This window comes from Antennarius striatus, chromosome 17 (assembly GCF_040054535.1).
Source record: "Antennarius striatus isolate MH-2024 chromosome 17, ASM4005453v1, whole genome shotgun sequence".
NCBI classification, from domain to species: Eukaryota; Metazoa; Chordata; class Actinopteri; order Lophiiformes; family Antennariidae; genus Antennarius; species Antennarius striatus.
The window spans coordinates 17810430-17821821 of NC_090792.1; the positions used below are offsets into that span (position 1 = coordinate 17810430).

Consider the following 11392-nt stretch of genomic DNA (forward strand, 5'->3'; position numbering starts at 1 on the left):
TGTTCTATGGCTGCCAAGCTAAGTTTGTCGCCAACGACGTATGACGTCCACGTGACCACTGGATGCAGAAACTGCTGCAGCACAGATTTTAAGGTTTTGTGACCAAAGGGATGATGCTAGACATATAAAATTTATTTTTCTTCTATTTTTCATAATGATGAATAACATATACAGTACTGTGACATACAGTGAGGGACCTCCTCATTGGCTAAGAGGAGGTCCCTCTTAGCCAATGGGATGCCACGATGCTAGGTATATATATATATACCTAGCATATACAGTATATACATATGTATTTATGTATGTATATATGTATATATACTGTATGTATGTGTATATATAGGTATATACAGTATATGTATGTGTGTATATGTATATATGTGTGTGTGTGTGTGTGTGTGTATATATATATGTGTGTGTGTGTGTGTGTATGTGTGTGTACAGTGGTATAATATATATAATATATACATTACAATATATATTATATTATAATGTAACATAATAATTATAATATAATAAAAATAATATATAATAAAATTATTATTATTACATTATTATTATTAATAATAATAATAATAATAATAATAATAATAATCACCCAATCAGGTGTAGAACAGGGCGGATCAGGATAGCGATACAGTAGGCTTCGTTATGAATCGCTTCCTTCCGTAAACTGTGGTAACTATGGTAACTGACAGAAATCTCGCGCGATTATCGTCTGCGTGTCGCGAGGGCTCGACGAGAGGAAAAGCTGGAAAATCGAATGATTGATGCGTTTGTAGAACGAGTCGCTGGTTATGTGTTCGCGGCGCTGCCGCTCGAGACTCGCCCTGAAACTGACCGGAAACACGCGACATCGGTTCGCAGCTCACCTTCCCCTCCTCTGTGTGACGTATGAGGCGGATGTACGCGGTTTTTGATGGGGTTAAATTCTTGTTAGCTGTACCACCGCTAGCCAGCTAGCTTTGTTTACATCGAGCGTGCGCGTCGGACCCGCGGGCTAACTGCGACCCGAACGCGGTCACGTGAGACGGTTCTCGCTCGGGTGGATCGTGTTCGGCAGCTCGCGGTGTCTATGGCTAACTTCCGCCCCTCGTTAGGTCCATGCAAGCTAAAGCTAGCTACGTAATGCTAACACCTTGAGAATGGAACGCTTAATAGTTGGAATCCCTGCTAGCTGTAATGCACTACTAATCAAAACGGTGGGAATTACGTTAGTGGATTAATCTGAATTAAGACAAACGCAGATAATCCGAGGAATCTCCTTGGTGAATGCGAAAGCGGCGATGCTAGCGTTAGCTAGCCGCCTAGCGAGGTAACGCGTTCAGCGCTAGCGGCTCCAGCATGTCCGTTGTCCGTCACCGCGTTTATTATTAATTCATACGTCTGCTTTAACGCACACTGGAGTGGGCAATTGTTGCTGCCCCAGGTCCGGTTTATTACCCACCCCCCACCCCGTCATCTCTCTGCTCGCCCAGCGGGTGGCCGGGTCTTCCCACTCGGGCCGTGAGGCTGCGGAGGACGCCATGAATCCCGTGAACGCCACGGCGCTGTACGTGTCGGCCAGCCGGGCCGTGCTGCAGTGTGATCCGAGGCAGCCTCACACCTTTGCGGATATGTACACGCTGCTGCCCTTCTTCCGCCGGTCCCTGGCCTGTCGCGTCTGTGGTGAGTATCCTGGGTGGGGATGGGATGAGGTGGGGGGGGGGTCTATCTAAGCAACACCGGTGTTATGTAACAGCAGGAGCAGCTCCATGACTTAGTTTAAGTGACGCTTGTTTCAGGACCCCATTACTTAATTTGCTGGGATGCACCGCCGTGGTTTCCATGGCAACGGAGGCTGAGGCTCCCTCCATCCATCCATCCATCCATCCATCCCATCGACGCTGGATTGTTTCCGCGTCTGTCGGGACCCCCTTGACACAAATGGAATCTCAGAAAACCCTGAGAATGAAATGGAAATGTGACCAGTGAACATTCTAGATGAAGGGTAGAAAGGATGAAAGGGAGGGAAACGCTTGAATAACACCAGAATGTGGCTGAAAACTTTAGTCTTCACCTGGCTCACTATCAGTTAATGGTGAACTCATGACCATTATACCCCTTTAATGTTCCCACACTCTGAGGAATATGACAAGAATGTAAACGAGGATGAAATTTGATGACTAAACTCCAATTAATGCTTAACTTTCCTCTTAGAACTATTGTTCTACTCTTTAACAAGACAGAAATTAGACATGAATCAATAGATCAGTTTGGAACAAAATGTAGCATCAAACCCAAAACCGTTTCAGTGGATGTATGAGTTTAAAGTCTTTGCCTACATGGAGTCTGAATATATATCCGCTGACCCGACAACCGTTTCTGTCCCCGGGTCAGATTCAAGGACTAAAGGGGACAGTAACGTTGCTGTTGGACAACCTATTTGGATCCAGCTTGATTAATCAGTATCTTCTCATAAGTCAGTGCTGAAGAGTTACCAATAAGGAGAGGCTTTCAGATCTTTTTTGTCTTTTTGATGGAGTTCTAACCTTTATCTTTGTGTTTTCTTCGTGGTTTGAATCGTGTATTTTCAGGTTTTCATCCCTCATTGAGTCGTTACACTGGTCTGATTTTTTCCACACATTACTGGTATTACATCCATGCCTTTATGCCCACTTTGTGACATTTCAATTATGCTTACTGTATAATTACTAGAACTGGAGGAAATGATTGCAGAGGTAGTGATTCTGATGCTTTCTCTAGAGATGGTAAACTATCAAGGACTCTTCTGATACCTTCTGTAAAGTCCAGAAGAACTAACAGCTCATTTTTGTTCTTATCTCAGGTAAGCTGCTCCAGGACCCCGTTTCTCCCACCCATCCGGAGTGTGAGCATTATGTGTGTTTGGGCTGTAAGGGCCAGAGGATGCAGGTGCGGCCGTCATGCAGCCGCTGTAAAGACTCCTCCTGCTTCCAGGAGAACAAGCAGCTGTCGCTCCTGGTGGAGTCGTACCGGAGGCTTTGCCTCTACGTCACGCATTCACCGCTGCTCCAGTCCATCAGCAGCCACGTCGGAGGATGTCCTGAGGTCATGGCCTTGCTGGAGGAGGTGCTGATGGCCCATGAAGAGGAGATGGAGTCAGGGGCAGCAAACCTAGCACAGGAAGATTTAACTCCCCCTGCCCCAGAGTCCCTTACCCCCACGGAGGCACCTCCAGCTCCTGCAGAGCTCTCTGCTGCACCCCAGAGCTCCTCGTCCGACCCCGCCTGCACCAATGGACCACAGGGATGTAACGGAGAGGTTCTGAAGGACTTGGACCCCTCGTCTCCTGTGCTGGAGGTGTGTGAACTGGTGGAGGAGCAGCCACAGGCCGGCCTGTCTGTGTCCAGTACCGGTTGCGGTGGACTTGAGCTGAGCCTGACCACTGGAGCTTTAGCACCGACGCCGGGCGCCGTGTGCTCGCTCAGGGACGGCGAATCGAGCAGCAGGGAGCTGGAGGAGGGGGAGGTGTTGCTCCTCAGCGTGGAGGAGGTGTTACAGACTTTGGACCCCCTGCAGCCCGGTCGGGACTCTCCCCACATCCAAGCGGACAGAATGCACACACACCGCCCTGCCGACAGAGCTCACACTCAGATGTTCATACAACTGGACGCGGCTCACAACTACACACAGATCCGAACCGACAGGACACACGCAGCAGCCTCGAACGCCGCTCACACACACTCGCCATCCCTCGACCCCCCTGCGTCCAAGCCCCCGCCCGTTCGCCTCAAACGGAAACGATCTCGCTCCGAGAGCGACAGAGAGATGGTGAAACCCCTCCCCATCACTTCCATCTTACAGGGCTCCTCCTCCCTCAAGACTCTCACAGCCACGCCTTCCATAGCTGCACCAGCGCACACTTACTCGTCCCTTCCCAACGGGGTGCCCCCCAAACCCAGCCGCCCAGCGCCCAATCACAGCAAAGCCGTACGGAAGAACGCCGATCCGGGTCAGAGGAAGCCCCACGCGAAGGCCCGAAGCGGCGGAGGTTCCAAAGCCAAGGACGTTAGCAAAGACCAGCGGCTGGTTTCAGGATGCCTGGTTCCTCCTGCGCCGGTCAGGCCGCCCTACAAGAAGCCAGTGGAGAAGAAGGGCTGCAAGTGTGGCAGAGCTACCCAGAATCCATCTGTGCTGACCTGCAGGGGTCAACGCTGTCCATGCTACTCAAACCGCAAGGTGAGCAGAGTGAAGCTAACAGCATGACGCCGACAACAGCTCCTGCTCGCTAGTCATTTAGTGACGCTGAAAGGATGTTGTTGCGCGTAGCGACGGCGCTCCTGAAGGGTTAAATCTGATTCGTTGGGTTCTTACTGAGTCTCACGTTGTAAGCAGTGGAATCGCATGATAGCAACACTCAGTTAGCATCCTGTGTCTGGATGTCACTCTGTTTCTGCCATTAGTAGATTTTCAGTTCCACCGCTAAATTTCCCTCCATCTTGAATAGCAATGGGCGCTAAAGCGTTAGCGTCACCTGGGATTTCTTTAGGTAGCTAGCACATGAGGCCTTTAGGAAGTGAAAAGTCTTTTGTATCAGTAGCATTCTTGACGTTGAGTGGGTGAATGTGTGAAGCTGTGAATGAAGACACAGACGTTAGTCGTCAGGAGTCTGACGTCACTTCCTTTGCAGCTGCTCTGACTCCATGACTCCATTCCTGGCGTTGATGCTCACACGCTAACATCCTGTTTCCCTCCTCTTCCTCAGGCGTGTCTGGACTGTATCTGTCGAGGTTGCCAGAACTCCTACATGGCCAACGGTGAGAAGAAGCTGGAGGCCTTCGCCGTGCCGGAGAAGGCGTTGGAGCAGACCAGACTCACGCTTGGCATCAACCTCACCAGCATCACGGCGGCGGCGGCGCTCCGCAACCCGGCGACCACCAGCATCCGTGCTAACACTCTCCTCAACGTCGCCACAGCAACAGGGACCCCCGTAACCACAGCTTTCCTCTCCCCCAGCCATTCGCAAGACCCGAGCTACGAGGACAGCCTGGAGCTGCTGATTGGATGAGATTCTGTGACTGAACGCAATTGGCTGGCGTTTGAGGCAGCTGCTCTTCTTCTGTGGTGGGGAAATGATGCTGACTGGTGTGGCTGTGCCAAAGCCTGCTGTTCTGTGCCTGTGTGTGTCTGTCGTCACCTGTCTGGACTGTGACGCCACTCCCTAAACGGTTCTTCTAGAACACAGCTGTCCCGTCACCCAACAGCAGAAAAGCATTCTGGGATTGTGTTTCATGTCTGCATACCATCATAGACGTGTGACGTTTGGTGCGTGATGACAATTGTGGCATCATCGTCTCACTCACTGCATATAAAAGAAAAGCATGATGATGGGACAGCCCCAGATTGACCTTCGACCTTTTATCACGCCATTTTCTGCCTCAGTGCTGAGGGCCGATGAGTCTGACTGACGCCAGCAGGAGGAGGAAGAGGATGATGATGATGATACCTGCTTCCTGTCAGTGTGTCGCATTCATTCAGAGTAGCCTGAAGCACTTTGACTGACTGGTGGTCTGGTTACCATAGCAATAGTAGCACCAATCAGCTCAGGTGCACATAAAGAGCTCATTGTTTACAGTGTTGTTGTTAAAGAAAACTTGGATTTGTCTTGTAAACATGTGACGTGTGCTTAAACTGAAGCCATTGGTTGTCAGTAACAGCAGCAACTCTGTGCGTGTGTGTGTGTGTGTGTGTGCGTGTGTGTGTGTGTGTGTGCGTGCGTGCGTGTGGTCTGCGTCACCGTCTCAACCTCTCTGTGTCAACCAGACAGACTGACAGGCGACCAATCAGACGCGTGTTCTCGGATCAGACACACCCATCTTCTGTCCGTGTGATGAGGCATTTCTGTTGGGCATTACTTGAACCCTGATCAGTTTGTTTTTATGTTTGATTACTGATGAACATTCACTGCCATCATATGGACACAACATGTAAAAAAACATGAATTAAATGATAGTTTTTTACTTTTTCAGTTCTGTGTCTTTTTGTGGAGAACGTGGGTTTTGTATTTTTTGCAATTTAGTCTTATAAATGTTTAACTACGGCTAAAACCTTATTAGTTTCAAATACTGAAATTCTGAGCTCGGTTGAACTGATTATTATAGTTTATATTTATTTTTGCATTCACTCAACTGATGACCATGGTGGATGTTTCCACCAATCAGAATACAGGACTACACACATATCACTAATATTTACTTTCAACCCTAGAAACCAACATGGGTGGAGGGGGGAAAGGACCATTTTGTGTGTGGGTATTTAAAAGCATTTTATTTTTCTCATTTCATTTCTTATATGTCACAACTCCTGACTGGTTTATGCTTGTTTTAGTTCCATCAAGACTAATGTGTTTGACATTTAAATTATTACCAGTCAAACTACAATAACCTATGGGTAGGTTAAAAATATCAGTTCTAGAAATACTGAGTTTGCAGAAGGGTTGTGTTGTTGTCCACTAGAGGGCGGTAATGATGCCGGAGGATGGAGGGCAACGACATGAACGATCTAATCAAAGACGCATCACCACCGTAAACCACACCTTTATTAATATACTCATAACGGTTCTATTTTGTCATCAATATATTAAAAAAAACATTTGTTCGAGCAACAAATTACAGTTTTACACCCTTGCAACGCACCAACCGTATGCAGCTGTGTCGACTTTCATCTGAAGATTCATTCTTTCCCAGATGTTCAGTATTGTTTTTCAAGCAGAAGAAGAGTCGTCGTTCTCCCAGGTCGATCTCAGTAGCACATCTACACGTCAGACTGTTTCACCCCTACAGGTTCTCCTTAAGCCAGTTGAGGTAACCTCTGAACGACCTCTTTCCCACTTCGAACTCAAACGGCCAGGTTAAGAAGGTGAAACATCCGTGGAAGCCGTCCTCGTAGTGGTCAGTCGTAACCGCCACGCCTGCATCGCGTAAGCGGCGTGCGTACATCAAGCCGTCGTCTCTCAGCACGTCATGCTCACATGTTAGCACGTAAGCCCGCGGACATTTAGCTAGAACCTCTGGTGCTGCCAGCAGTGGTGCCGCCCTGACGTCCAACAGACCTGGAATGTCCTGCACTCCCTCTGAACCCTTCTCAGTGACCAGACGTTGGTAGTTCTTCTGGTGTTTCTGAGGCAGGAGGATGGTCCAATCCACTCTAGCCCTCAGTTCATGGCCTATGTTTGGGTGCCGCAAGGAGCTGTGGTTGTTCGCCAGAAGCTGGGGCTGTAGAGACAGATCAGCACCGAGGTATTGCAGCCAATAGCGGACCATGGCGGGCCGGTAGAGGATGGGTACATTCGCGTTCTGGAGGTAGGAGGGAGTGTTGAAGTCCAGAGCCTGGAGGACTGGGTAGATCAAGGCCTGGACACTGAACCTCGCACTCAGGGTATCATCTGTTGAAATCTAGGGAAACATGAACATGAGACTTCGGTTCATTCAGGTGGATCCATGTAAATGTTTTCATGCTTTTGTTTGTACCTCCTGGGCCACCGCAGCCGCCAGGTTTCCTCCGGCGCTGTCGCCTGCCACGGCGAGACGCTCAGGGTCGATAGCATACCTGGACAGAACCTCCGGGGACAAGAAGTGTTTGGCAGCAGCAAGGCAGTCTAAATACGGAACTGGGAAGTTGACCTCTGGATAAAGCCGATACCTGCAGACATCAGTAAGCTGGGTCACATGACTGTGAATCTGTGTACCTGTAGGTAAAGAGTTGCTCATGTGATTACGCCTGCACATGTAGTTTTAATAACAGGTGGAGTTGTGTCCATGTTAGTGTTGTGTTAATGAGGTTTGGTCAGCAGTGCTGCTAGCTTGGCATTGCTATTTGGAAACAGTAGAAAGTGTTTGAACCACTGCTCCAGATATTCACCAGAGGAGAAACACTTACTCGACGGACACCACGACCGTGTTGAGTTCGTCCGACAGCATCCGGTTGATCATATCGTACGAACCATGCTCTGAGATAAAGATGAAGATATCTGTTAATTTTCGATTGATTCACACTTAAACGTCTACAATTCAAACAGCATTTGGAAAAGAATCAGTCCCACAGACAGTTGGTAATGTAGTAGACTGCACTTAATAAGTCTAAGGGGCTGGACTGTCTTCAAGTGAATTTACACACTTATTGTTCATAGTTCTGTGTGTCAGGTGTTTAGAGGGCATCAGTGTTTGCCACATCACATTATCACAGAAACAAGACTAAAGTTTAAACTGGTCTCCAGACTTTGAAAAGGTACTGGGATAAATAGATATTTTGGTGTCCATGAAATCCCAGTTTGATTGATTGATCCTGGTGAACACACCAGTAATATTCAGTGTTGCTTGGGACCACTGGTGACTTCTGGGCCAATGTTGGGGTCTGGAGTTTACACCACTGGACTTTGTTCAGTTCTTTGGACTCTGGACTGGGTGGTTTTTGTGGCACACAAACCACAACACCATTTATTAGTGTTCCTGCCTGCATTAACCTTTAGCATTACCTAAATTCTGAGCCAAATGCTGCTGAAGTAGTTCTACTTCAGTATGATTCGACCCAACTCAGCAGCGGACAGTCATTCTGGACTGATGCCATGACAACTACTCATCCACTGACACATAAAAATCCCATAGCCTATGAACTGCAACAGCAGTACAACTGAAACCTGGCACTGGCACTATTACTTAATGTTATATTATGTGCAGTCAGTATTATTGTGTGTACTGACTAGCGCTGCCAAGTGCCCAGCCTCCTCCATGGAAATACATCAGGCCCCTCCTTAGGTAGCCCTCCCCTCCGGCTGGAGGCTCATAAACACGGACTGGCACTCCACCAAAAGCGAAGTCGCTGACTTTAACTCCAGGTTTCACCGCTCCTCCAGACTCAGAACTGAACATCAGCTTCATCAAATTCTCAAAGTCCTGTATGGCCTGTCTGATTGACAGGACGTCGTGGTTGATACCCAGCCAGGACTTCAGTTTGGCCTGGAAACAGACACAAAACAAAACTTTAACCTGGATTCAAGAAGAGGAGGGAGGAATGTGAGGAAATTATAGGAAACAACAAACTGTCTCCATTAATACCAATGAAACTAAAAGGGTTTTTCCTTCAGTTAAAGGCCCTTATGCTTTATGGCTCCTTTGTTACTTCCTGCCTCACTTCACGTCCTTCTTTATATCACTTCACGCCTCTTCTTTGTCGCTAATAAATAGTCCAAATATTATTTTGTAATAAAGCCACATTTGGTAATAAACTGCCCCAACGCATTTTGTAATAAGTTTTGCCGCATTATGTAATAAGTTATGACATTTTGGACGTTTATTACAAAATGCCCCATAATTACAAAATGCGGCTCAACATGGGGCCTTTTCTTTATGTCGCTTAATGCCTCTTCTTTATGTCGCTTCGTGCCTTGTTAGTACCAAATGGTTGAGGCATGTCTCCACAGGAAAAATTTTTGCTGGGCTTCTCAGAAATAATGAAATTGAAATTGCATTTTTTATGTTTGTACCATAAAAAATGAGGCATTATGTAAACAAACAAATTTAAAAGGATAAATTAATGTGATTTGTAGTTATGATCAGGATAAAGCCTAGAATAACTAAAACATTACCTATCGAGAGTGGCGACTGAAGCCACCTCTACACTCCTGACGGCTCAGGTAAAACATTAACCTGCTGTGTTCTACACACCGATATCACCCACACACAATTTAGAGCAGAGGTGAGTCAGTTACCCGCAAACACAAACCACAAACCTGTCATGATCACTGCTTTCAACATAATCTTCTTAAATCAGTTTCTTTTAGTGTTTATTAGCTCCCGGTCAGAAGGTTGTGGGTTTGAACCCACCTGTCTAAGGTGTCTCTGACCTTCAGTTTGAGCTGCTTTGTTCTACCTGAGACTGATTTCATCCTCTGGAGACAAAGACTTCTTGGTCAGCTGTTAGTAGTTATTGATCAATCATTGCAGATTAGATCAGATTGGTGGATTTATTGTAATATAGAGTCAAGAGCTCTGTCTTACCAGGCGCACTGTTGCTCTGAATCCAGCGTCCAGCATCATCAACCTCCACGGCTCCTGGATGCCATCTGGTATCGGTGTGTACACAAAATAGGCCACCAGCACCGTCAGGGAGATGGCCAGGAGAGCCGGAATCAGCCTCATTTTCCTCTTTCTCAGGCTGAACACAGGCAGAACAGCAGATTCAGGAACCAGTTTGAGGGGAAGACCAGAACAGACCACTTCCTCTGAGAAACTTCAATGTAAAAGCTTCACTGGCTCCCTTCAGACACAGAGAGGGAAGTGGAACGATGACGTTTACTTCACAATGATGATTATCTGAACAGTAATTCATTAATATGATGCTTGTTGTGTTCTTGCCATTTAAATACAATCAGATGTTTCTGAACAGCCTTGACAAACATGTACTCTTATTTTCAAGGTGGTAAAAACCTGTGAGCTTCTGGGAAATGATGTTCTTTAGTGAAGGCTGTGAGCAGGTTGAAGATGGAGTACATAGATGTAAACACCAGGTGGAGCTAGAGGGCTGCAGACTGGAAGACACTGTACTACTACTAATATTACTTGTGCTGCTACTACGACTACTACTACTACTACAACAACCCTTACTACTACTACTACTACTGTTACTACTGGTGCTACTGCTGATGTTACTACAACCGTTACTAATGCTACTACTGCTGTTACTACTACTACTACTAAAACTGTTGCCATTACTAGTACTACAACCACTGTTACTACTGTTACTACTGATGTTACTACCGTTACTAATGCTAATACTATTGTTACTACTACTACTTCTATTACTACTGCTGCTACTACTACCACTGTTACTACTGCTAATACAAGTAGTGTACTACTACTGAAGTTACCTCAGCCATAGCTGTGCCAATGCGTCACATTGTAAATTGCAGGTTAGTAGAGTTAATTTTAACATTTTTAATACTTTGGTCACTTTATTTTTTAAAATGTATCTAATACTAACAAAACAAAATGACAAAAACATATTAAAATTTAGAATTAAACGGTTGCACTCACCGACACGGATCTCCTCCACAGTTTCTGGTTATTTAAAATAAAGTCCATCCTCCTTTCTTCTTTCAAGAAGATTCCAGTGCAACTGTTGGACAGCTTATCTATGTATTTCAATTCCATCAATTATTTTCTATGGACACGGAGGCTAATGCTGAAAATCCTGTGTGTCGGTTGGATAGCATCAATTTTAATCCCCTTTAATGCTGAGAACGACCGCTCATCTGAAGCGCTAGTCTCAGGAATGGTGCATGAAGTTGTCTCATATGCTCACTCAGAAAGTCATGGAGCTCAGTGGGACTTTCCCCTCTGAAATCAGCCATGAGACACTTCACAGTCACTTGTGT

The 11392-nt window shown here is 46.6% G+C and overlaps 2 protein-coding genes across 3 annotated transcripts; one reads left to right on the forward strand and one right to left on the reverse strand.

Annotated features, from left to right (window-relative positions):
* Positions 1-739: 739 nt before the first annotated feature.
* Positions 740-5967, forward strand: LOC137611335 (E3 ubiquitin-protein ligase MSL2-like). Its single transcript, XM_068339477.1, has 3 exons — positions 740-1668; positions 2828-4200; positions 4727-5967. The coding sequence occupies exons 1-3, from the start codon at positions 1527-1529 to the stop codon at positions 5027-5029; spliced, it is 1818 nt and encodes a 605-aa protein (XP_068195578.1). The 5' UTR covers positions 740-1526; the 3' UTR covers positions 5030-5967.
* A 574-nt stretch (positions 5968-6541) lies between these two features.
* LOC137610891 (neutral cholesterol ester hydrolase 1-like) lies at positions 6542-11188 on the reverse strand. Of its 2 annotated transcripts, XM_068338794.1 has the most exons (6): positions 11052-11188; positions 10017-10173; positions 8720-8975; positions 7900-7969; positions 7491-7662; positions 6542-7415 (listed from the first exon to the last, which is right to left on the reverse strand). In XM_068338794.1, exons 2-6 carry the CDS (start codon positions 10155-10157, stop codon positions 6798-6800), a joined length of 1257 nt encoding a protein of 418 aa, XP_068194895.1. In that variant the 5' UTR covers positions 10158-10173; positions 11052-11188; the 3' UTR covers positions 6542-6797. The 2 variants fall into 2 exon arrangements, with proteins under 2 accessions (XP_068194895.1, XP_068194894.1); XM_068338793.1 differs by lacking the exon at positions 11052-11188 and having other exon boundaries at positions 10017-10223.
* Between the last annotated feature and the right edge of the window lie 204 nt (positions 11189-11392).

Coding starts and splice junctions, on each gene's coding strand:
- LOC137611335 (XM_068339477.1), top strand. CDS start 1,527: ATGAATCCCGTGAACGCCACGGCGCTGTACGTGTCGGCCAGCCGGGCC. Junction 1,669..2,827: donor CCTGGCCTGTCGCGTCTGTG/GTGAGTATCCTG, acceptor TTCTTATCTCAG/GTAAGCTGCTCCAGGACCCC. Junction 4,201..4,726: donor CATGCTACTCAAACCGCAAG/GTGAGCAGAGTG, acceptor CCTCTTCCTCAG/GCGTGTCTGGACTGTATCTG.
- LOC137610891 (XM_068338794.1), bottom strand. CDS start 10,157: ATGAGGCTGATTCCGGCTCTCCTGGCCATCTCCCTGACGGTGCTGGTG. Junction 8,976..10,016: donor TCAGAGCAACAGTGCGCCTG/GTAAGACAGAGC, acceptor GTCTGTTTCCAG/GCCAAACTGAAGTCCTGGCT. Junction 7,416..7,490: donor CGGCTGCGGTGGCCCAGGAG/GTACAAACAAAA, acceptor ATGTTTCCCTAG/ATTTCAACAGATGATACCCT.